Source organism: Mercenaria mercenaria, chromosome 7 (assembly GCF_021730395.1).
Source record: "Mercenaria mercenaria strain notata chromosome 7, MADL_Memer_1, whole genome shotgun sequence".
Classification (NCBI taxonomy): Eukaryota; Metazoa; Mollusca; class Bivalvia; order Venerida; family Veneridae; genus Mercenaria; species Mercenaria mercenaria.
Genome location: NC_069367.1, coordinates 31482440 through 31509128, shown reverse-complemented (window position 1 = coordinate 31509128; position 26689 = coordinate 31482440). Strand labels below are relative to the sequence as shown.

The window sequence follows — 26689 nt, the reverse complement described above, 5'->3', positions numbered from 1 at the left end:
GGGTCTTTTACAGATTTTATTTACATTTTTGTAAAACAAAAGAGTTGAATGTCTATCGTTACAAGTAAATCAGAGGTCATGCATGACAGTCACGCTGAGTAATATGTGTAAAGTCCTGGAACGGAAAAATGATTGAGTTGTACAAATACCGACTTACTTAACACAAGCGTTCATTATATTATATATAATAAGTAAATATCCGAACGACATACATCGGTTGATGGTGCATAAAGGACTTCGACTTCAACATTTCGATTCTCCATCTTTCGGACGTACTACAATAATGTTGATGTGCAATATGCAAATATTATGTTCACCGTGACAACTCGAGTGAACAGCTCACTGTCAGAGTTATACATTACTTTTGTGGGTTAATCTGATAGTGTACTGAAAACTAATCAACTTCTGTAAAATATGTAATTAACAGTTTTTAAGAGAACGGTTAAAATATGCATGAAGCGTCACTTTAAAAACACCTATCAATAAAAATAATCAGAACGTTGGTCAGAAACTGTTAAAATATGCACGAAGCGTCAATTTCAAAACATCTATCGATGAAAATAATCAGCACGCATGGTCTGTTTTGCTCCACTTTTTTTTATCTTTTCGCCACACCTGGTCGTTAGGTATGTCAGTAATATGACAGTCCATAAGTACAAGAAAAAAAAACACACACATAAAAAATACAAGCAAGTAAACCAAAAAGCAACAAAAAAAAAAAGAGAAACCAAGAGAGCCATGCCATACACAGCTGGAAAGGGGTACTCGGTCCCTAATTACGAAGATAATTCCAGGTATTTAGAGAGAATTTGTTTGATCAGTCGCACAAATGAATGCGCTTTCACTTCAGGGTCGATACTGTACAATGAGGCTATCTTCTTTAGCGTGTATAACAGTAAATAAATTTACTATATGTTCTACTTAACGTTAATAATCTTCTGAGAGCAGCAACACATATCTTCCAAACTGACAGCTCAAATGTGGGTATAAACACATGCACTATTGAATATCTTCCAAACTGACAGCTAAAACATGGGTATGAACACATGAGTTATAAGGTTTATTTACATTTCTGTTAATACAAAAAATCTCCCTGAAAATGCTACCGAAATGTCAAGCATATGTCCACAATAAAATAAAAGCTGGAACTAGCTGATATAAAACAAGAAAAGGCCACTTTGTTATTGTTCGAGGAATAGGTCTGCATTGTGTTTATAGACCTGTGAGGAATTTGTGAACCGAGCGAGCGTAGCGAGCGAGGTTTGCAAATCTCCTCACAGGTCTATAAACTCAATGCAGACCTATTCCGAGAATGATAACTGACTTACCTACATGCTTCTTTGTTTTACTTAGTCCAGACTGGTTTCGGATTTGAAGAACGTTTGTAACGTGTATGTATGATAAAAAATAGTTAGAAAAAAGAACAAGACAATACTTGTCAAAATTTAATTGATACTATTGATATAACATAATGCCCAACGTGCTACGAACCTGTAAAAATATTTGTCAGCAACTAGGACATGAAATTTTGTATTGCATGAAAAATCCGTGCACATTTGGGAAATAGTCTCTCTCTGAGATCATCAATGTGTGTCTAGTCAATCAGTCAGAAAAAAATTGAAATTGGACTATTTTGTGCAGCACATGAACATCCTTTGGATGTGATTTGGAATCAAATAAAGATGCTATGATTGTCAGAAAAAAGTATTGATATAGATTTATCATTACATTATCACAAGAAATGCGTATCATAATATACCATGATTTAGCACACGCCAAAAAGACACAACAAAATGCGCTAAAATCTGCGCGGACAGCATCGAGAAGATATAAAAAGCTTCAGTTTTCTTGACAATGAAAGTAATGAGTACAGCTAATTAAGATGTTTGTAGTTAGAGGCCTCCGTTTTGATTGACATGGCAACGATTTGAATAAACATTATATAGTTTAATGTCGTTTTGTTTCTCCACACCTGATTCACGTGTAGAAATTGTCATATACTTGTGGATGTCAATAAAAGTAACTGAAGTATAGAATCAATGAAACCTTGTACAGTGCAAAATATCTGATAATATTTAAAGGCATAAAAATGTCAAATGTTAGTTTGATATGAATTAACGACATTCAGCAAATTTAGAACATTTTTCAGAAAACAAGAAATGTACTTTAACCAGTTTCCCATCAATTTTCACTAACTAAAAACTGCCTTTAAACTGTCAGTCTTATTTCAGACACGCTCGGAATGTATGTTCCATGTTAATTGTACAGAAAATCGTCACAATTTTCATTAGCAGACTATTAATTGACTTGGAGGAAATGTGTGCAGGGGTGTAAAATTCTTTTTCACACCACTCGCCCAGCAGGACTAGTAGCTGGTAAAATCTACTCGCCCTTAGTGGACAGTCACTCGCCCTAATAATTGACATTTTTAATACTGTCACGTTTTATGGAAGAAGTATTATGTACAAGCAAATTTCAAACATAATACATAGCTCGTACACTACGTTTCCTTTTTGATTATTCAGTTTTGTTACTCTTAAATTTCCTTTTCACACCAGATATTTTTCTTTCACTAATTTTGTCATCTCCACCATCAAGTTGCGCATCGATAGTAAAAATAATCACAGTCTAACCCCTACTGTAGTTTCCCAAAGTGTCAGGAAAGTATTAAACATCAGTTATTTTCATTTTCTCAAGACTTATTTCCCGAAAAATAATTATTTTGAAAAGTGTCCTAAAAATATCGACACAATAATCATCATCCACCTACCCGTCTTGAAAGCGAAAAAAAAATGTTGACGATCATCGGTAATTATTCTGTTGATAAACTAAGTAAAAGGCCTGTTTTCATCATCAATTAACATCCTCTCAAAGAGCTAAACGAAGTGTGTCGGTATCATGACATCTGAAGTGGAGATCAAAGCGGTATTGTTGCACGAGATTGTCATGGCATTACGTCATATTACAGTTTTCGCGCCATGTGACCTATTTGCCCTCAAGGAATTTACATTATCGTTTGAGAAGAATATTTTATTAAAAAAATACATGTACAAAGATTCATTCAAAACTATTAAAAACCGCAACAACATCATTTTGTTTTATTTTAAAACCACATTTCTATTTACGTCCACGAGGTCACGTAACCTATTCCGCCGCACTAACAGAAACCTTTTTACCAAAAAAAAAATCGTTTTAATCAATGTATTTAAATTACTGCCGCTTTTTCATTATTTAAGATTTTTTAATTCTGTTTTTTTGTTCCTTCTGGTCAAAAGTCCGAATTTTATGCCCATAGTATGTATTACTTATTTTCTCTTAGAAAGAAATCAGTAATAAGATCGCGCTGTTTGAAATTTAACAAATGATTATATGAAAATTCGACCGTTTTCATACAAATTTGCTTACATTTCCGTCGATATTTTATTGAACTCTTAGTAGAATTCAAATTGTATTACTTCTCAAGCGATGTTGAAAACTGAAGCGATAATGTTAAAAAATGAATGCACTACGCACGTCTTTTGTGTACGTGTCGATAAACAAAAGTAACAGAGATGTAAATTTGATATTACGATAGGTCGCACGTGCTCTCGGAATGGAAAAATACCGGCATGACGTTTCGATATCTTTACGATTCGCGAGTAAATTCCAGTCAATCAAAGTAGCAACTGAACTATCTCAAAGTTTGTTGAGGTTTTTCAAGATGTAATTTCTGAATTTCATTAAAGCTACGACATAAAAACCACTCGCCCGATCGGTCGAGTATACAGCGAGATCCACTCGTCCTATCCAGACTTTAACTCGCCAATGCGAGAGGGCGAGTGGAATTTTACACCCCTGAGTGTGTAGTTTGTAGTTATTGCAATTATATCATTGTCAATATTTTTCTATGTAAAATAAAATGTCCTGTTTCATGAAGCATTCTCCACTCTGACGGAAGAGTATGCCCGTTTTAACTTTCTGACAAATATCAAGACCTGCTTAGAACTGAATGTTAAAATTTTACAGTAAAGTCATGTTTAGATCAGTGTTCAAGATATGTAAAACTGGTCGAATTTTTGCACTTAAAATATACTTTTTTAAACAATGGATAGTATATTTACGGAGTCAATCACGCATTCACCTTAAATGTAATGTACGGACTTCTCATGATTCTACTACATTGTTTCGGTCGCTTACGCATAACATTGGCTCAGTGGTTAGCGCACTGGACTAGCATCGGAACGACTCGGGTTCGATTCCCACTATAAACAGTTGAGATTTTTGTGTAGACAGTAGAAATAGGACAGGTCTGGAAATCCTTATAGACCTCATAAGTGGTCTATAAGGTGTTTATAGACCTCATCGGAACAAAGAAGCCGCTAGGTAATGTATTTTAATAATACTTGAATGAAAGCACTGACTAAACAATTTATTTCGAGTAAATATTGGTTATAAAATACTATCACAAAAAAAGACAACAGATTATCTCGCTTCGACATTGTATTTGGTACTACAATTGTAATGCACTAGTTACATTGACGACGTGCAAGTGAACTATATAAATCATATTTCTTGTAAGTAAAGGAAATGAAAGAAAAACATGTACATTCGCAAAATTATCTTGTAAAATAAACTTCTTAGAAAGCTTATGTAGCATAACAAAATGCTGCAGTTCATTTTAATGACATTTTAAATTACAATTATCTGGCTGCGTATACCTATGTTTTTGCAAATGTCAGGGTGCTTGCCCTCTCCACCTCGCCCCAACACCCCCACACATCTGACACATTGCCCGACTTCCTTTATCACGAAAAATATGGAAAAGCGAAACGAGTATCAAACAAAAAAGACAAACGTGTTTTTTTATTTTTTGATAGAGGGTATAGTTATTCAGCGAATGTTAGAAATCTTATCTGTTCTGAATGCTCGCTACGAATATTTTATTCCACTATCTGTACAACTGTCAACACTAGCAATACAAAACAACTATCTGTAAACTATCTACACAAAATAATAAATAACAAAGCTAAGGCTATGTTGAAGTTACATCCTCTTCCTTCTCAATGAGTACCGTTTCATCAAAATTACTATTACTTTACGGGAAATTCGCACACCGCCCCAGTAGGCAATAACTCACAAGCATGATCTTCGTACTTATAACCCCAATCTCTCCTCGAATGGGCACAGTAAAGTCCTGAATTTATTCTCGGACAATTATCTCCCCAATTCGCCTCTGGACCAATCACGTCTCCATTTTCCCATCGCCAATGCCCGTCGTAATGTCGAAGCCCTATGAAAAAGCTAAATCCCGGTCTTGTCAACATACTCAGAATTTCCGCCATGTCATTGACCTTTTCGGTGGTATTGAGGGATATCAGACTCGATCCTCTATCTAAGCAATACTGCTTACCGGATCCGTACAAATATTCCTTAGTTGGCGACACGTTTATACACATTTTGTGTTTACGGTTGTAAATAAAGCCATCTCTCAAAGGGCACTTTACAACACCATACGTGTAATATTTCCAGTTCGCTTCCCATGTTCCGTCTGCAGTACGCATAACTCCTGACCGATAAAGTCGGCATTTTCTCACACTAGTGTTTACCGAGAATGCCATGCACTCGGCATTTTGCTTGCAGAAAAGAGTACATGCAGTTACACTTCTCACGGGATATCTCTCATTGATTAATGTTTCACCGCCAAATACAAATTTGTCTAAAGTTCCTTCATGGACAGCGTGTCCCTCGAACTCCAACGCCCCAACAAAAGCAATGCAAAATGAAAATATGCGAACGAACATCATTCTTGTATTTTCCGTTTGTTTTTATGCCTCTCTGCCTTTGCTTTATATTCTTATATAGTTTATATTTTTACTTGCAACAATGAGCAGGTAGGTATTCTAAAGTCATGTGATTACATGACGAGAGTTGATTTGTTATATCTGCTGGTCACGTGACTAACTTTCCTAGTTTCATTAATAGTTTATCATCCGAAAAGGGAACTACTGAACCACTTATAATAAGTGAATTAACATTTTTTTTTTTCAGTATAAGTAGGGCTAGTTTATACTAATTCATTTTAGGTCGATCTTGAATCAAATTCTACAACTTATAGTATTGATAATTACTCTCAACACCTCATTATCTATACCAGTTACAATGAACCGCCTAGGTAAATACCGTGTGATACAAATGTCACTTCATTAAGATGTCAATTTTCAGTGTTACCTTTTCTTGTTTTACATATAATATGAAATATCTTACACGTAACATAATATCTACGTTTCAAAATGATTCTGAATTTCTTTTGTCAAAATTCAAAACATTTTTTGGATTGCAGTATGCATTTATTTGATAAATACTTCGCAGCCAGATATTTTCCCCGCAATAATCCAAACACGTCTTGGGATAACATTTTAATGATACAGTAGGAAGTGGCGAAGTGCCTTACTTTAACATGGTGTAATTTCAAATTTTTAGGTCGTATTATTTTCATTTTTAGTGGGTTTTTAAAGTCATTCTATTGTTTTCGTTTTCTAAATAATTAAACTATTATTTTATTAAGCTAGTAATTTAAGACACTTTATAGAAACATGGTCAGTTAGAAATATGAGTCTAATACATATCAATCTTGGATTGAAAAAGGATTAACATAGGAATGAATGAGGATGAAAATACGAATGCTCTTTTTGTACACAATAATTTACATTTCGCTATTCTAGGAGGCGGAAAACAAACTACAGGTGTAACAGTCCTTGGTAGTGCTAATGAGAACAGCGAATTAGTAGACTGACACGACGATTGCACCACTTGTCCCCATAATTTGATAAACTATGCTTCGTTTTGCAAGATTCATATAAATAAATTCGCTGCGACAATCAGAAGTTAGATATCTTTATTGAAGGTATTTACTAAAATTGATTTCAGAGCTGAAACTCAACAAGAAATCAAAGAATTTAGTATATTCTCTCCGTGCTACATATCACTGAGTACTTTAAAACCTCATGAGTCCTCATATTTCTTCGCACGTGACGAGCTGAAAAATACATATTTTATTTATCACCGTAACTAAGCTGAATATAAATGAATCAAGTAATGAACTATTTGTCATTTATTAGGTCCAGGTTTTTTCACTTTTTACTGTAGCTAAGGTTATTTTTTTATCACAGCCGGCACATACCTTTTTTACCAACTTGTTAACTTTACAAGCGGACAGTTAAACTACTTGATTGCAAATAATTGGAACCAATCAATAGATTAATACATATACATACTGGGCGCATTGTTCCTGTAAATTAAAAGCGCATTTGATATTGCTTTATGTTGAGAAGGTAATAGCGGAGTTCTCTAGTTGTAGAATGATTTTGCTTTCATAATTAAGTTTGCACTCTAAAAGGCACTGTTTAATCCGAAATAGTTCGACCTATTTTGGAATGTAGGGCCAGTGAACGGTATAAAACTTAATAGACTAAACAGTTATCTCAACAAAATATTTGTTTCCCCAAATATAGTTAAATTCAATATTTGCGAGTCATCGGTCAAACCGAAGAAAAAAGATCAACTTTATCTTTCAAACAAATTAAACCAAAGAGAATTACGTCCTTTTCGCTTGTAACATGTGATAATATCGCTTCTCTCTAGATCAAAAGATACAAGTTGTTGCGAAATTTAACAATCCTCACGAAAGTTTTAGAACGATAAATAGCGTGTACATTTCGCTTGTAGAGTACTTCACTGCAAGTTGAGAGACTAACGAAATTTAAGAACATGCGAAATAAAGTTAAAATTTCTCGTGTTTTTATTCCTAGGATAAAAGGTCCAGTGCCTAAAAGGGAAAAGCAACGTTGTTCTTACGTTCATTTTGTCAGCTGGGATTTCTTAAATCATTTAAAGAATTTTCAAAATCGAAGTAAAAATGAGAAAGTTATGAGCATTTAAATAGTTTGTCAAATTGGCGGCCATTTTGTTTCCATAGCAACAAAAAACAAAATGGCGGATTTATTGAATTTTTAGATACACATTTGAACTGTATTTACTTATTTCTGTAAAATAATTTCTCTACTTTTTCCCGCTATAATGAAAGAAATTATCATGTTTACACCTAATCCTCTAGAAACTTATGAGAATTAATCCATTAAGAAGTTATATGCTAAATAAAGAATTCAGCAATGTGTAAATGACGTCATAAGCACAATAAAATGACTGCCTCCATCATCAGCCGTTTTCCTAAATTTCAAACTGCCATATCGTTTTCAATTGTGGTCCTATTCTAAAAATTCCTTCAGCGTTATGAATAACTTGCGGATGGCTTTTACATATAATTAACTTATTATCAGGCATCCTTACCTTTTAAGTACACTCTAGAAGTCAACGCAAGCAAATTGCCGTTATGAGACAACAATTTTATTTTACTCTTTAAAAGTCCAAAAATACAAAATTATTTCTCTTATCAGTGAACAGCAGGTTCATGTTAATGAATGCGTCCTTATGTTTCGTAGTTACAAACGAAATATCTTACCTTTCTGTAATTCACATACACAAATTGATGTATGTGACTGAGGATGTGATCTACTCATATACGGTGTGATTTTGTGTGTTCCAGTAAGACAACTAGTTAAAGTAAGAGTGGAGAAAGACATTTCGTATTGTAACACATTTCTTATATCGTGAAAGAGAAGTCGTTTAGAATCAATAAGTACGAGAATAATTTCTTTGTAGAAAGAGATTATTATTATAAATCGTAAAGAATTAATCATACTAGTATCAGTTCTTTTCTTTTTGAAAAACAATTTATTTTCTAGTCGAACTATGAAATCGCTATTGATTTTTAAGAGTTTTGTTTGAGACTGTGCTTCGTTGTTCTAAAACTATGATTTTTATTGTCCCTGTGGGCGACTTGATAAGGCCACTGTTGTCTCCGTGGGCGAGTTAATAAGGCCGCTGTTGTTTCTGTGGGCGAGTTGATAATTCTCTGTGGGCGAGATGATATGGCCCCTGACTGCTATGAGTTTGAAAATCCTCTTTTGATTTAAACTGAAATCATGTTCAAAGCGGGTACCTATGCTATTACACCTCAACTTTTAAAGCTGTACAATTGCCACGAGATCTAAATTTTTGCGAAGTTGTGACTTCAATCTAAAGAAAAACAAAACCAAATTAAACAGCCTTAATAATCATATAATTCAAGATAATTTACTTTACTGATTCAGCACGATTTTAACATGTTTGTTCATACTTAGGGCGACAGTTACCCTACTCATAGTCCTATATTTCCAGCATTTGAAACTAGTTGTCTGTGAATTATAAAACAAACGAAATAAGGACGAGAAACACTTTACCACGTTTTGCAGAAATATTCTGCCACAAGGCTGTCCAACTGACGGCATACGTATTGCTTGCATTAGAATCAATATTACAGGCCAACCAAAATTCAATCTCATATCAATAAATTGTATCGCTAATTTTTATAATATTTCTATTTTTTTTTATATAAGCTGCACTCGTGGTGATTGGACTGCTATTGGTCTCTGCTTGATCGGATTAATGAGCAATTTAAAAAAAAACAACATTATACAGAAAATTGTGTAAATGTACGTGCTTAAATCAACAAAGAAACAACTAGTTGTCGCTAAGTATGAACGGATGCCGACTTGTTTACATGTCATTCATTTCATATCACTTACTCCTCACCGCTGTGGGTTCAAAACCTCGACTGGGGTGTAAAATTCTTTCATTTGAGGAAGACATCCAGCTAATTGGTGATTCTACCAGGAACCCTACCGTGTTTGCCAGAATTCTCTGAGTTCAATCTTGGGTTGTCCTCCACCATCAATGATGGAAAAAGTCGCCAAATAACCTATAACTGTGTCGTTGTGACGTTAAACGCAACACAAAAGTATGCGACCATACATGAGAAAGCTGAAAATAGAATACAAATACGTCTTAAATAGATACAGCTCTGTGTTTCGTAATGTTAACTTGCATTCTTTAAAAGCATTCAAACTGTAATTAATTAACCTTTAAAAGTTTTTGAATAGCCTATATGTTTACATAAGAACGGCACGAAACAGGAGTTATTTTGTAAATAAGGTATCCGCAAACATTTTGTTTATCTTTTGATTTAAACAACGTATTATAAAAGAAACAATGTCGAAGGTATAAAACCAACTTTAGCTGTTTCGTTTAGAAGACGTAGAAAATAATAAGGATGAATATTTTGTGTTCATTTTGTTTGAAAGACTAAGTTAATCGTTATCGTTTAAATAGCATTGTCGACATTATATATGACCAAACTGTAAATCTAATGTTCTTTATAATATCGAAATATATGAATTAGACTTTATATAAACTAAATCATCTTCACTAACAAATGAAACAGTATCTAAATACTACGTAATAGAATACACATTTAGTACCTGACACGTTATAAACAGCAAATATATATTTTAAAGAGGTTGCAAAGCCAATATGTGGTTCTACCCATCGTTCAGGGAACAACCATTATTTAATCTGGGGACCATACGCCGCTTTTCATGGAATTGCACTCTGTGCATCATTGAATGTTCCATGTGCACCGCCGTATGAATACATCTGCGGATGTCTCTTAGTTACATTCTGGTACTTATAACATGTGTAAATGTTGAGTTCTGCTCAACCCGGGGCTAGAGGGCGTGGACGGTAGCATGCACTTCCACTACCGTCCATGAACAGGCTCAATCAAACCGAGCCTGCAACATTTTCGTTTATGTCGTGTTGAGCGACCTGTGGTTTTCCACCTTTTTTACCAAACGACGATACATAACGTTTTATGTCACATTTCGGCAAATGTATGATATGTATTTGAAATAGAAAAGTGTGACTTTTAAAACTTCCCCTTTTGTTTTTTAACTCTATGTCAACTAATGTCCTAGCATAAACATCACCGTTTACAGGAGATCTGAACAAAAAAAAAATGTAACTGGTTTCTGAGATGAGCTGTTATAAACACTCATCAAAGTTTACAAGCTGAAAATTAAATGACATATAGGTTCAGGTCTGAAGATACGCAGAAAGAAGTAAACTATTCAAAAATCGGTTTACAATATGTTTTCGTGCATTTGAATTTTGAAATACAAATATGTTGATGTTTAAATGTTATGAATTAGTATAAAATATAATGTTGTTTGCAGAAGATGCAACTCAAGTTGATGAGTTTAAGAGCAAAGACAAGGAAATCTGTATGCAAAAAGAAAGAAAGCGTTTCAACGTTTCTTTTATGATTAATTTCGATATCCGTTCTCATTTATCTCGTCACATTAGTTAGACATATTTTGTTTAAAGAATCTCGTTCACCGTTCTAATTTTTCTGATCTCACTTGTTAGACATATTCTGTTTAAAGAATTCAATCACCGTTCTAATTTGTCTAATCACATTTGTTAGACATATTCTGTGTAAAAAATCTCGATCAACGTTCTAACTTGTCTGGTCTTATCAGTTAGACATATTCTGTGTAATGAATATAGATCACCGTTCTAATTTGTCTGGTCATTTTAGTTAGATATATTCTGTTTAAAGAATCTCGATCACCGTTCTTATTTGTCTGGCCATATTAGTTAGACAAATTCTGTGTAAAGAAATGTCGTCAACTAGTGTGAAAGTAATGGAGGAATTTTCTGTTCCTAACGATAATCTGTCTCTTAGCTCTGACGAAGACTTCCTAAAACCGATCTGTATTTTTAGATAATCGCAGCCATTGTAATAACACAACTTCAATAATATTTTATCGGACACGGGTGATATTTCAAGAGACCTCTGCCTTTTATGTAGCATCTAATTTCATATGCGGCTGCACAAACTTGACAACACTAGTAAGCTTTGTAAGCTTTCATTATTGAAAAGTGTCTATATTTTATACTTTATTTCTGGTGTATTTACAAAATTATATTTTCTAAAGTATGTGTTTGAGAAACTTTTTGATTCTGCATTAGATAATTTTGAGCATTTCACAATTACTATGTCTCAAAAACATTAGCAACGGCCATCCGGCTTATCTTCAAAAATATAAAAGGATAGAAAGTTTCGTCGTGTGATTGTTTTACATATTGACAAATTAAGTACAAAATAAAACAAGAGGGCCATGATGGCCCTATATTGCTCACCTGAGTAGAGTTGCTTGCTTGAACAAATTTCTTAGCTAAAGCTTTAAAAACAAGACAATTAGGAGAGTGGGTCAAGGTAAAGATTATGCAAGATTACTTTTGAAATCTGTAAAACAAAAATATTACAGGTGGTCAAATTCCTTTTGCTGTAGCTTAGAAAACAAGAAAGTAGGTCAGCAGGTCATATTGATGGTCACTGAAAGTCTGTTTAAAGATCGGCATGCAAAACTATACATGTCATCCAAATTTCAAAGCTGTATCTTAAAAAACAACAAAGTAGTCAGTAGGTCACATACAAGGTAACTGAAAATCAGTTTTAAGATCGGTGTGCAAAACTGTACATGACATCCAAATTTCAAGACTGTATCTTAAAAAACGAGGAAGTAGGTCAGTAAGTCAAGGTTACCGTCAAATGACCGCTAGTTACTTGGGGTCATACGGTAATTATAATTAAACAGTCTAGGAAATATGATCAGATAATTTTTGAAGTATTTTTTCCTATATAAGTCATATAAAAACTATGTGACCCTCGGGGCGTGCCTCTTTTCACCCCAGGGGCATAATTTGAACAATCTTGTTAGAGAGCCACTAGGCAATGTTACATACTGAATATTAAAAGCCTAGGCCTTGAACTTTCAGTCAAGAAGATTTTTAAAAGTTTTTTCCCTATGTAAGTCTATGTAAACTTGGGACCCCAGGACAGGGCCTCTTTTTACCCCAGATGCATAATTTGAATCTTGGTAAAGGACCAGTAGGCAATGCAACATACCAAAAATCAAAAGCCTAGGCCTTGCAGTTTCAGACAGGAAGATTTTAAATAAAATTTCCTATATAAGTACGTAAAACTTAAGGTCCCCGGGGTGTGGCCTCTTTTCACCCCAGGGGCATAATTTGAACAGTGTTGGTAGAGAACATCAAGGCAATGCTACATACCAAACATCAAAGTCCTGGGTCTTGTGGTTTCAGACAAGAAGATTTAAAAATAAAATCTTATTTAAGTCTATGTAAAACTTGAGACCACCGGGGCGGGGCCTCATTTCACCCCAGGGGCAATTGAAATTATTGGCATAGAGGACTATTAGATGATGTCACATGCCAAATATTGAGGCTCTATGCCTTGTGGTTTTGGACAAGAAGACTTTCAAAGTTTTCCCTATATGAGTCTATGTAAACCATGTGACCCCCAGCGCAGGGCCATATTTGACCCTAGGGAAATAATTTGAATAATCTTGGTAGAAGACCACTAGATGATGCTACATACCAAATATAAAAGCCATATGACATGTGGTTTTGAACAAGAAGATTTTTTAAATTTTTCCTTCTGGTTGCCATGGCAACCATAGTTCTATATGGAATTCAATTCTTTGAAAGTTTTTAAAGAAGACCATCCAAGGAACATCCCTGTGAAGTTTCATCAAAATTGGCCTGATGGTTTAGGAGGAGATGTTGTTTAAAGGAAAGTGTGGACGGACGGACGCCGGCGACGGACGGACGACGGATGGACGGACGCCAGACGGTGAGCGATCACAATAGCTCACCCTGAGCCTTTGGCTCAAGTGAGCTTATAAGAAAACTGTTTTTTAATCTGTGATGATGTACAACGTAGAATCTGGTAATCTGGCTTCCATTTTCCGTATCAGATTTTTGAAAGACTGTCAAGGTAAAACTAGCAAATGGTAATATATTTCAGGGATTCTTTTCTATTTTATCAAAATATTTGGTATTAAGTTTCCCTTTTCAAAATGGGAACTTACCATTTTCCTTATTTATTCTGCATAAATCATCTGGAATGAAAGGTTGTGTAATTAATGCAGTGGAAAAAAATTACACAATCGAATCCTCTCACTTGTGTTGTTGTTGTTGTTAGATTTAACGTCGCACTGACACAGCTAAAGTTCATAATATTGCGACTTTCCAGCTTTGATGGTGGTGGAAGACCACAGGTCTCCTCCGTGCGTTATTTTATCACGGGCAGATACCTGGGTAGAAACACCGGCATCCCGGAAGCCAGTTGGATTGCTTCCGCACATGAAGAATTCAATGTCCCTAGTGAGGCTCGAACCCACATTGGTGAGGGGCCAGTGATTTGAAGTCAGCGAATTTAACCGCTCCCTGCTACCACTAATGAGTAGTTTCCAATAAGAACAGAAACAACTGTAAATGTTATACTTCCTGTTTAAGGTAGTTTATATGTTAAGTTTCCGCTTATATAAAAGACACAAATTGTAATACGCTTCGGCTTGAAAATTTCGTGTAATACGCTTCGGCTTGAACACTTCGTTCGTTTTAAGTTGTGTAAGGATTTGTGCTTGATGACAAGAGGAATTGTATCAAATCATTTCACGCCAAAAGTCCGATGATACTGTGTACTTGAATGATACTATTATGAGTTTGAATTGAAAATTTGTATATCGAAAATATATTCTTGCTTGCCCTATATACAATATATTACATATTTACTAATTTAAACGTTAAATGTTCGAACATTGGGTCTTTCGTTAATAACTGATAAAAATCTTGGTTACAGACATCATAGTGAAAAACGATATGCAAGGTTTACTTATGATATGATTTTTTTTACTCATGGCAACATAAATATTCGTATTATAACTCTGACCTAAATCTGCCGTTTAGCTTTAACTGTTTATATCCGTCCTGTGGGTATAACACTTAGCATTAAAGCCAGGACAACTTACAGTGGGTTTTACAAAGATTTTAAGGCATCATCCTTTTTTCATGTAACTTATTAGCGTAGGTACGCTAGTATACTAGTAGGCGGTACTTTTATTCCTATAATCAACATGCATGTCTTAATGACAACAAAAAATATGAAAACTCGTAAACCTTCGGTAATTTATAACGTGTTTATAGAATAGGTATCAGTCTTTTTCCCAGTTTTGACCCCATTAAATAAGACTTACAAAAATCAAAGTATTCGTATATGTTACAGATGACAATTCAGACGTAAACTTCATTGGAACAAACATCCAAGTAATTCCAATATTGATCCTTGATGGCGAAGTAGTCATCGCAGAGGGCAAAACGCTCTTAGTCTATGTATATGCCTCGGTACATTTCAATATGAGTCGATGAAATGACGAAAATATCAGAAGTGTATGTAGGTATGAGCAGACACTATTAGGGGAGAACGATATGTTAAACATCAGCAACGTGTTTAAGAACATTTAAACGCGATTCCACAGGGAATATCTTTGGTCTTTCCCAACATGCATATGCCAATGTAGTCAGAAAATTGAGCTTTGTAAGATACTCAAAATATTCTCTCTCGTAAGCAATATTCGTTGAATTCGACGTTATATGAATGTATATTTTCATAGGAACGACTTAGCTATGTTCCAAATTAGCCTGAGATTGATTTTTAATAAACTATGCATTTTTTAAATAAAGAACTTAATTGAACTATCAAGGTGTATGTAATTGTTAAGATGTGCAAATTATGAGTTTGAAAAGAAATCATTTACTTTTACAATTGTTGGCTGTTGTCAAACGAGCAAAGTTTCAGTAACTATAATTTCAGAAATAGTTGACATGGAGACAAACTTATTATTTAACTTTCTTGTACGTTAGCAGAAATGAACTATGTAAATGAGCCTAGCAATAGAGATGCTTCATAGTCCTAAAAGTATGAAGGGTTGAGCCCTGTGACTGTTGTCGTCATAGATTGTTTGCTAATACAGCACTCTATTCTGATTAAGTACAGGTAAAACCAAAAATGGTTTTTCCCAAGTCTTATATGTAAATCCACAATCGTAGTACATATAATCACCTGTGTCACATTTAACATTCCAGAAAAACACCCCATAACTCTAAACACACATGTAAATTACACATCTTGACCTGAATTAACCACGTGACCTATGTTTACTCACACATCAGTTAATCATGTTTTCCTCCCATGTACAGTCTAAAATCTATTTCAATTACCTTGTACTTTTGCCCCAAGTTGACTCGTCCCAGGTTAAAGTTTAATTACGAAGCTTAATGAGTTAATCTGGGCATTCACCCCACCCGATCCGCCCCCTGCCTCCCCAACCCCTCCTATCCTTTGAAATAGCACCAAGAATATTTTTATAGTCACTGTTTATAATGAAATAGAAAAAAAAATGTTCGCTTGCTTACTTTCTTAGAAACACCATGCCATGTGAAAATTTGTTTTAACTCATTTATGTCTGTATACTCACATGTTTCATATGTAACTTGAGTTAATAGAGTTATGTTCTGTTCTGTTTTGTACATATATAATGTAGAAGACATAAGAAGTGCATGAAGTATTTCAACACTCTTCATTTAGATGTAATATTTCACACCGTAAAAAATAAACGATAATGTGTAAGGTACAAACAAAGCTTGATGTGTCGATAATTGACATGTGGGAAAAAAAACATCAGAAAAGCAAAAGGGATTTGTTATAACAAGCATGGACTACAATCTAAACATTTAAATGTTCCCTATATTTGGAAACTATCCAGGTTGGGTATTGGAATTCAGGATATCTTTCCTGAAAACTTATATGCAAAAGGATCTTTTTACCTGTATTTGCTTCTTCTAAAATATATATTTCTTGTCAGCAACAATGAGTTGCCTAAATAATGTTCTCATAACTTTTGGTTAAACCATTTTATACTAACTGGTTTGTATAAATGTTTTGTAAGTATAAGTGTACAGTGTAAATATTGAGTAAAATATCACTGAAATACAATAATTTAACTAGTTTAATGTCATTCTTATTTAAAGAGTCAATTCGTTTGAAAATGTTATATTTATCTTTAACCTCTACATTATTGGACTTCAATAATTTACGATTTCATACATACATCATGTGACAGCAGTGACAATGGGCACTGAGCAGTGACAATGGCCACTGTTGCCCCAAAACAATGCAATCTCTTAACACAAGTGGTATTAGTAAATATGTTATCTGCTTAATGGTTACGAATCTGAATACATAACACATGTTACTACCATAACATTTTAAAATGTTACTGTTGTATACCATATCCGGGTAGCTGACTTTGATAATTTACGATCACAAACTTCATGTGACAGCAGCGACAATGGGCACTGTTGCCACTATTGTACTTGTTGAAAACAATGCAATCTCTTAAAACAAATGATATAGTAAAATGATTTATCTGTTCGATGGTTACGAACGAATCTGATACACAACACATGTTACTACAATAACGTTTTAAGATATTACCGTTGTATAGCCTATCTTAGTATCTGAGCTACAATTTTTATTACAGTCGCGCTATCTACATGGACTTATACATATTTTATTTGCAAGAAATTTGACACACATTCTTAAAAATTTATAAATATACATATATATTATTACAATATTTTTTATTTTATATATATATGTATAATTGGGTTTATGATTATAGTTCTGCATATATGGTACAATCTTATGATCTTATTGCTAGTTTGTTAAATTATGATACTTTACCGATATTTGAAGTCAAGGCCTTGAAAATTAACATAACGTGTTTTCCAGAGCTAATGGCTTACAACAAGCTGAAACAACCTGCCTTTTATCATTATAACTGGTTTTATATAATCAATGAAGTACACTATTATCATTAGATAATTAATTCATAAAAGTGTTCATCTATATCTAATTTATGATTATAATATGCAGTCCAATGGGTTTAGGTCATTCTCGAGTATGGTTCTACATGCTTTATCGACAATACCTTTTACAATTGCTGTATGAAAGGACATGCTTTAATGAAATAGATACAATATCTTATCTATCATCCATAGGCCAATGTGTCGCTTGTGACTTGTTTCAACTGACAATACATATATCACTAAAATAAAAAAGTGTTAACTTAAAACCCGTTTATTTAGATATTTCATTCACGTTATGTCATGCTCAAATGTTAGTTTCCTATGACTTGGTTTAACATTTCATCGAAATAAGTTATGATCAAGTCGTGGATAAATCATCTTAAACAGAATGTAAACTGTTTGGTGCGCTCTTCAGAGAATCTTTCGGAGATATATAATGATAAATGCAATAGAGAATATATATTTGTTTCGATATTGGTGTTGTCCGCTCTCCTGATTGGAAGTTTAGTATTCCTTGTTGGTTACTTTCGTCTACAAGAAGTTCATCACATTTTACCTTTGCTTTCAAAAGGGAACGTTCAGACTTTGTCAGTATTCTGTGAAGATCTCTCGTTAAGTTCTGATGAAGACTTTGATACTTTTGAAGCAAAGATGAGTCGACCGGCAGTCTACGTAAACAGCGATGGGAAGTATATCTGTGAAAACAGGAATTTTACTGCTACCGTTTTAAAGGTAAATAAATAATTACTCCCTTATAATGCGTTAGTATTGAAAAGACCCTGGCGGCTAGAACAATGAATGCGCTTCATGGATACTGGCGCAAGTCGTGGTTAAAATTTTGTGCATTTTAGGGAACAAACGGATAATAGCGGGAATGAAATGAACAGTTACTGCAATAGCGGGAATGAAATTAACATTACCCGCTATAGAAAGAAGCCGATGATGCTGGAACGGCGACACTACTGTCTTTGCGGTACATGGCACTCAATGGACCGATTATATAAGAAAGGCAAAGAAGATTTAATTTTGAGGGGGAGGGATGTCATAGATATATGTACAACAGAAAAGACTTTCGCATGAACACTGCAATGATAGAAAAGTCTATTCCTCACTCAGAAATTCCTTGTCAAGATCTTCTAATTTGGTTTTCAAATCATATTACACTTGAACATTTGAAGACGGTCGTTGGAAAGTGATCAATTTTAGTCATTGCATTGATTTTGGCTAATATTTGTAATAGAAGAGCAAAGGTAAAATAGTATTTTTGTATGCTCTATGTTGAATGCGGAGAGATGAACTCTTAACACATGTATACATTTAGATACAGGTGTGAGGAAGAAAGTGCAGGTAAAGATGAAGCAACCTTTAAATTATTGTGAGCATCGCTGTTTAATGCCGTCGAGGCTTTCTTTCGTTTTAGAAACCTTTTCTTCCGCGTCAGTCTTTATTGCATAATCCTTATTTGTGTCACAACATGCATTTAACATCATTTGGTAAAAATAATAACGTCCCTAATATTTTCTAGGGGATCGGGGCAGTAAAAAATCTTTTCAAGTCTCCTGGAATTTCAAGTTCGCTTTCAATGAGTATTACCTTCGATTTTGTAAAACAAACTGTGCGATGCAAATTGATTTTAACATGGTTAAGTGAATGATGTGTCTGCGATTTTAAGGCTTTTGTCATTTCTGTAAACGAAAGTTTACATGGGATAAGTAAAAAAACTTATTTTGTTCAAAGCTACAGAGTTACAAATTAAACGATAAAAATATTTTTCTTGCTAAACAATTGATTCTATAAAATGCCAGCAGACGTCCAGAAGAGAAGTATGTACACAGTCAAAATTGTAATTAAGGGTTGGCAGATGGTAATTAAACAAGCGCTGGAGTAATGAAAAAAATGCTTACTTCAAAAATTAGTAACATAAGCATCAGTGTGAAAATCCTTAAGCAGGAAATTTTCTTACTTTACTTTATCTGATCACACATCATTTTCATCTTTATGTTGGTATTCACAAAGCATGAACAACTTTATTTTGCGTGAATATCATATTCCTTCCACTAGGTTTTTATGTCGATTATCTTTTTGTCTTTTTGTTGATACAGAGTGTTGAAAGGCAGTCAAGATTTCGACAGGCTGAAGGTAGTTTTAAACTTTTAAAGTTCCTTTTAGTCTTTCCAAAACCAGTATCGTACAATTTTATTCAATCTATGCATACATTGTATGTTCATAGTTTTGGACACGAATTCATCATCATTTAAAGTCTGACACTTACACTTAAGAATGGAAGAAAAATAAAGTTGTTATAATTTTGTTTATAATAAATTATATTAATGGCATTCTCTTTAGCTACTGAATGCACATTCGTGCAAATTTTACTACGACCGGTGCTAACTGACGATAAACAAAGCGATAAAAAACATATAGCATTTTAAGTCTAGGTTCTTATTTCAGACTTGAAGCGTTAATGAAAACCGGCCCTGATTATTTGTCTCGATGTTATCTTTTTTTTTCCGTTTGTGTGTGTGTGCGTGTGTGTGTGCGTGCGTGTGTGTGTGTGTGTGTGTGTGTGCGTGTGCGTGTGTGTGTGTGTGTGTGATGCCTGACTAGTTGGATACCTTTATAGCTATCCGATTCCTTGAAACATTCACTACACATCTTCTTCACATTTTTCACTAAAACAATGCTTTCACCTTCAATACCAAATTCTAAAAGTTACCTTGCCAATATCCGCTATCTTCACAAGTTTTGTCTTGTGCTTTTTAGTTCCTAAAACATCTCCATGATAATACAACTACGAAGTACATGCTTCCGCACAATTCATTAGATCATTATAACACGAACTACAAAAAATACCTCAAAATGTACTTCGTTACATATACCAGTCACCGCGACCATACCACAATGTCTTATCAGAGGGGAGGAAGAGTATATATACTAATATCATTGCACAATAAAAGGAGGCATTGCGCAATGTAGCGTTGCTGCAATATTTTTACATGTTGAATATTGTAATAGAAATGTCTAAGTTTAATTAGACACGGCTTTTAAAAGGAAATGAAACGTTTGTAATTTTACGATATTGCACAAGGAAACTTAGTATAATTTAAGAATTGCGTCTCACATGCAATACATATCAACAAGTAAATACAACTCCATTATAATCAACCACCACATGTGTTTGTTTGCAGTTTATTTTCCCAGTGTCTATTTCCCTTGTTTAAATGTGTGTTTATATGTGTTGCTTTTGCTATATAGTCCTGCATGTGTTACTGGCTCTAGACTCATGTATGTTCCTTGTACCATGATTGCTTTTTGTTTTAGACAAAATTGTGTTACAAGTTTAATTAATTCCCATGTTTAATACTTTATCTAGTCTTATAATATTATTGTTCTTCTAGTCTGAAGTTGGTTACTAGTCCTCGTCTCATGTTCTAGTCCCATGTTTGATACTTGTTCTAGTCCGATATTTGTTACTTGATTTTTTTCTCGTTGATTCGCCATGTTTGACATTTGTTCAAATCCTGTGTTTGTTTCTTGCTCTTCTCAAATATTCTTTACATGTTCTAGTCCAATGTTTGTCACTGGTTCTAGTCAAATGGTCATTTCTTGTCACGTGATTTTTTTCATGTTGAAATCATTAAGCAGGTGCTAGGGGTCGTGAGAAGTGTTGCACATTTTATTACCTCTCATGAACAGACTCCATCAAACCGAGTTTGCTATTATTCTTCTTGATCCTATATCTATTTCTTGTTTTAGACTCATATATGTTATTTGCTTAAGTTCAATGTTTGACAGTTGTTCTAGTTTCTTATTCATTTTTGCTTTACTTTATTTTTTGTTGGGATTAAAGGGAACTGACTGGCAAATTTACCAGCTGATGATGGTTATGGTGGAAGAACGACCTAGGTAACTTTCGAACACTGTTTCAGGCATGCGCGGGCATCAGGGTTGAACCACTGAATTTTTGTAGGCAGCTGGATGTTGTTACATTTTCTGGTCAATTGGGATTATGGAGAACATTCACTTTTACCGTAACAGAATTCCGCTTAAGCCGGTGCTAGGCGAAATTTGGACTGTTTCACATTTTAATACCTTTCATAAACAGACTCAAACACATTGTATCTGCTATTATGTTGCTTCGTTCTTTGCCTGCAAAGGATCTTTTCACAGATTGTATTCCCCACATGAAGAATTTTACACCACAAACGGTGTTTAGAGCTAACATTGGTAAGGGGCAAGTGATTCCAAGTCAGCGGCATTAACAAGTTGGCATTAGAAGTGTCCAGTCTTTTGTTCAGGTCCCATATTTCTTGTTCTAGTCCAGTGATTGTTACTTGTTCAAAGTAGATGTTAATGACTAGTTCTTGCCCAGCATGTGTTACTTGTTCAAGTCCCGTGGTTTATACATGTAAAGTCTCGTGTGATATTTGTTTAAATCCTGTTTGCTCATTGGTCTAGTTTCATGTTTATTACTTGCTTAAGTTCAATGTTAGTTATTTGTTTTATTTTTTTCTTCAAGTCCGATATTGTTACTTGTTCTAACCTAATGCGTGTCACTTGTTCAAGTGTGTTACTGGTTCTAGTCCAGCATTTGTTTCCTGTTCTGGTCCTGTGTCCATTACTTTTTCAAGGCACATGCTTTATTTATACAACACAGGTATTAGGCAGACAGTTGGATCCTTCCTATAATGGTATACATCGGCAACGAGCACAAAACTGACAGTTTCCCATTTGAAATGAGTATTGATTTCTTTTTTTAACCTTTAATTATTCAATGACAAGGGCTTTCATTTAAAGGATGCATCTGCATATTTCGTTTATTAACTTATTATGACATAATTAACTACTTCATACAATTGTTTTTTAACCATACATAACTAACGTTTTATTTCAATATTAAGGTAAAGATGGACGTCAGTTCCTCTCTTGCGGAAACGAGAACTTAGCCAGAAAATCTGGGGATCTCACAGTCACTTTTACCAGGATATCTCGCCATCAAAAATATACAGGTATACTTTATATAAAACAGAAGGAAGTCATTGCTGAATTCTGAAGTTAATAAAAGTTATTATAATATGAATCACACTTAATTACATCTTCAATACAAAACATTCTTTATTATAGAATTTATAGATTTTAGATAAACACGATGACGATTTATATATGAAATACTTTTGACAATAACAGTAATTTTTGATAGATGGAATTCGACAGAAAAGTAATTTAGATAACTTACTAAATGCGTTTTTCCGTTGTTTACAGGTGATGGTTTGAATGTTGTGCTTCACTGGGACAAGCACATAAGACATTCATACATCGATCCATTAATTCATTACCACAACGGTGAGATAACCATTCCCGAGGGCCGTACATATTTTGTTTATTTATCGGCCCATTTCAATATTAGCAGAGGCTTTACGAGTACAGTCAAAGGTCGTAGATTTACACTACGAATTTGTAGAAAAGTGTATGGCTACGAACAGACAATATTGGGTAAAACAGAATTATTTTACTTTGGTAGAAAAGCCGTCATTTCTAGTTTAAACATAGCAAGTCCTTTAAAACTGAACAGAAATGACAAAATATATGTAAAAGTGTCAAACGCAAATATGTTGATCCCTTACTCTAGTGGTACGTCGTTTGGATTGTTTCCACTTTAGATATAAACAAATTTATAGACTATTATTACAAACTGAAATAAATGAATGGCTTAAAATTGATAAACTGATGAAATCATAGATGACATATAACATGATAAATCTACAATCAAATACACTTGTAACTACGGCGACATCCTTACCTTTACATATTAAAAAGCATACGAGTGTCACTCTAAAAATAATAACAATCGAGCGCTTTCGTAAAAGTTTGACATGCAATATAACCTCGTGTTTACACGTATGATACATGAATGAGTCCTTCATAATTCTGCAAAGACTTATTGAAAACTATCCTACCAGTTTTGTATCAGGAGAAGTCTATTTACACTAAACAAAATACGTGTATCTATGATAAGCGAAGAAAAATCTGAACTTAGTGCGTACATCAAAATACGTATTTCTTTATCAATACCTACAAAGTAGATACTGAGTAAACTGCATACTTCATACACTTAGGACGACGGGCACATTTTTATACAATCTTGCCAGGCAAACGTATATTTTTGACAACACAGGAAGTGACATCAGACGACCTTCCGCCTTTTCCGGAAGAAAAGAAAATGAAAGTAAGCAGGCTAAATTTGAAAATGAAAGTCGCATTTGCATTGGTCTATAGTCAGGGGTCACACGCAGGAATCACCCCGTCTAACTGTATGCACGTTGGCTTTTTAGCTAATTGGGAGCCAATTATCAGGGCCTTTTTGATGTTGTCTAAAAGTGTCAGTATATGGCTCGGATGTTTGATATTTCTATTTTTGAGAGCTGCAGACCTAGACATATCAGAAATATTTTCAAAATGGCAGGCCAAACACATCAGTGACGTTAAAGACGTCTGACTACAGTGACGTTGTCCAAAATAGCGTCTTTTCTTGGCATGTCAATGGGAAAAACTCAATGTCCAAGCACTTGGGTTAAGAATAGGTGCCTCACATGTTAACCGAGGAGCAAAAGGCCAAAAGTGCCATTAGTGTTAAAGGAACGCTGAAAGAGACTAGTAATTGCAAAAAGTGTCAATTTTGCTTAACTCAAGGGGTACTGTTGTACAAATTCCTAAACCGTCAGGAAAGTCAGTCACTGAAAAGTTTAATATAGAGACAAAGTACTTAAAGCTGTTAAACGAAAATACAAAAATAATGTCACTGAGAGCTGGTCTTTGCGGTCTCCAGTTGATCCGTGACAACGCATCGGCTCACAAAAGTGCCATCGCTCAAAAGCTTATGAAACGTTTCAATATTCAATATTTTACATAGGTATTAATTCAAGATACATGCACATAGATTTAGAATGAAAGTTTGAATGTCAACCAAAATATTACGATTTCATGTCAGTGAACTCCTTAAATTTGAAATATCAGTTGATTGTAAAAATATTTATAGCTTTACTTTACAAATCATATTGATTCACAAACTATACAATAATCTAGACAATTTCTGTTATTAGATTTACATGGTGTAAATATAGTTTGCGTTTTACAGAGGTTCCATATATAAACAAGATGACAAATAAGATGAATTTTATTCAGTCCGTTCTACAGAGAGCATAAATTTTACCTTTTCGAAAATATCATGGACAGTAACTTGCCTTGTGATAGGAAAACGATAAAATGACGATATACTTATTTTCTTTGAATGATTTTGCTTATATATTAAAGCCGAAATAAAGGTCCGGAATAAGTATATATTTCCCCAAAACACGACAGTGTCGTCAAGTATATATCCCAAAAGTTATAAAGATCACTGCGAACAAATGTAATGAATTAAATCATTTAATTGAGGATATTATAATGCAAAATTATTCAGCCTGTTGTTTACATAAAAAATGACCTTTCTTACAAGGGTTATTTACTTGCAAGTAAGAAAACTGAGGGGTGCGTGTATCAATATAAAACGCAAATCCTGTAATCACATGCGGTCCACTTATTGATCAATATATTCAATGTCCAATAAATATGTACAACGTTTGCCGAAACGTCATGACATGTATATAAACATTTATGTTAGTCCCGCCTACCGGATGTTGCCATAATTAGTGGAGAAAACCGGAAGCCGCTCTTCCGTATCGCACATTTTTTATGAAAATATCAGGATTACTAGTGATTTATTTATCTTTTTATACAAAATCATTTAACATGATTTTCTACCTTTGGTCCCCACCCCATGTGTCAAAATAACTCTATATTTTCTGTAAACAGTGTTTATCATCTAGAATTTTTAGCGAAAAGATCGTCTGGCAGATTGCTGATGACGTCACTAAACCGGAAGCTAGGTTGTTTCTATGTTTAGGACATTTCATAAAAATTAAAGCATGACAAGCCGTTAAGGCACAATGAAATTACAGCAATATGCAAAATATAATGATACCTAATTAAAGTTCCAGTATAACCTGTACATTTGATATATATCAAAGCAGTTCAGTCACAAATGGCCTAAAAAGTTAGCTACCATACATTCTATCACACGCCCTGCCAGACATATCTTAAGTGATAATCATAGCGCATGGTGTTTCTTAAAGCAACTGTTAAGAATGTAAAAATTTACATTTGACAAAACACGCATCTATGGAAGCCCTGACGGACACTTGACTTCCAACTTCGCCACATCTGTCCTCTAACTTCTTGCCTTCTGACGTCCAAATTCCACTCTTTTAAATTCCATCTTCAAACCTCTATATTCTAACTTCCTGATTTATAACTTCTAACTTTCAAGCTTCTTATTTCTGACTTCCAACTTCCGACATCTGACTTTCGACTTCCATACTCCTGACTTCCAACAAGCTGGAAATCAGAAGTCGAAAACCAGAAAGTTAGAAGTCAGAAGTGCGGAAGGTAGAAGGAGGAAGTAAGAAGTCAAGGAGTTGGAAGTGAGAAATGCAAAAGTCAGAAGTTAAAAGTACGGAAGTCAAGTGTCCCTACAGGGGTTCCATAAATTTCAATATGTTTGCCGTGCGTAAATATTTTTTTTAATTTCTTTAAGAACAGCATACATAAATGCTTGGTTTTGCACAATTTGAAAATTGTGTCTGTGACTTAAAACCTTAGTAATTTTTACGAGTTTGTCATTCACATATAATCACAAAAAGTACAACAAGAGCTGTCCGTAAGACAGTTAATGTTTGTCTATTCGAATTGTTGTCCCAGAAGCAGGAATATTACCCTAAGTGTTAAAATATGTATAGAGTTTCAATCCAGTATCTGCATTAGGTTTGGAGATAGTAACTTGCATGCAAAACTTCAACAAGAAATTTTGAGTTCAGAAGGGGACATACTTTTGCAAAAAAGATGTCAGAGTTATTGGATTTGATGCTATGACCTAGTTTTA

General features: G+C 34.3%; 1 protein-coding gene across 1 annotated transcript; it reads left to right on the top strand.

Annotated features, from left to right (window-relative positions):
- Positions 1-17914: 17914 nt before the first annotated feature.
- On the top strand, positions 17915-26482 carry LOC128558787 (uncharacterized). The gene is made up of 4 exons (XM_053549002.1): positions 17915-18444; positions 19815-19851; positions 22614-22721; positions 22975-26482. Exons 1-4 carry the CDS (start codon positions 18067-18069, stop codon positions 23370-23372), a joined length of 921 nt encoding a protein of 306 aa, XP_053404977.1. The 5' UTR covers positions 17915-18066; the 3' UTR covers positions 23373-26482.
- The last annotated feature ends 207 nt before the right edge of the window (positions 26483-26689 follow it).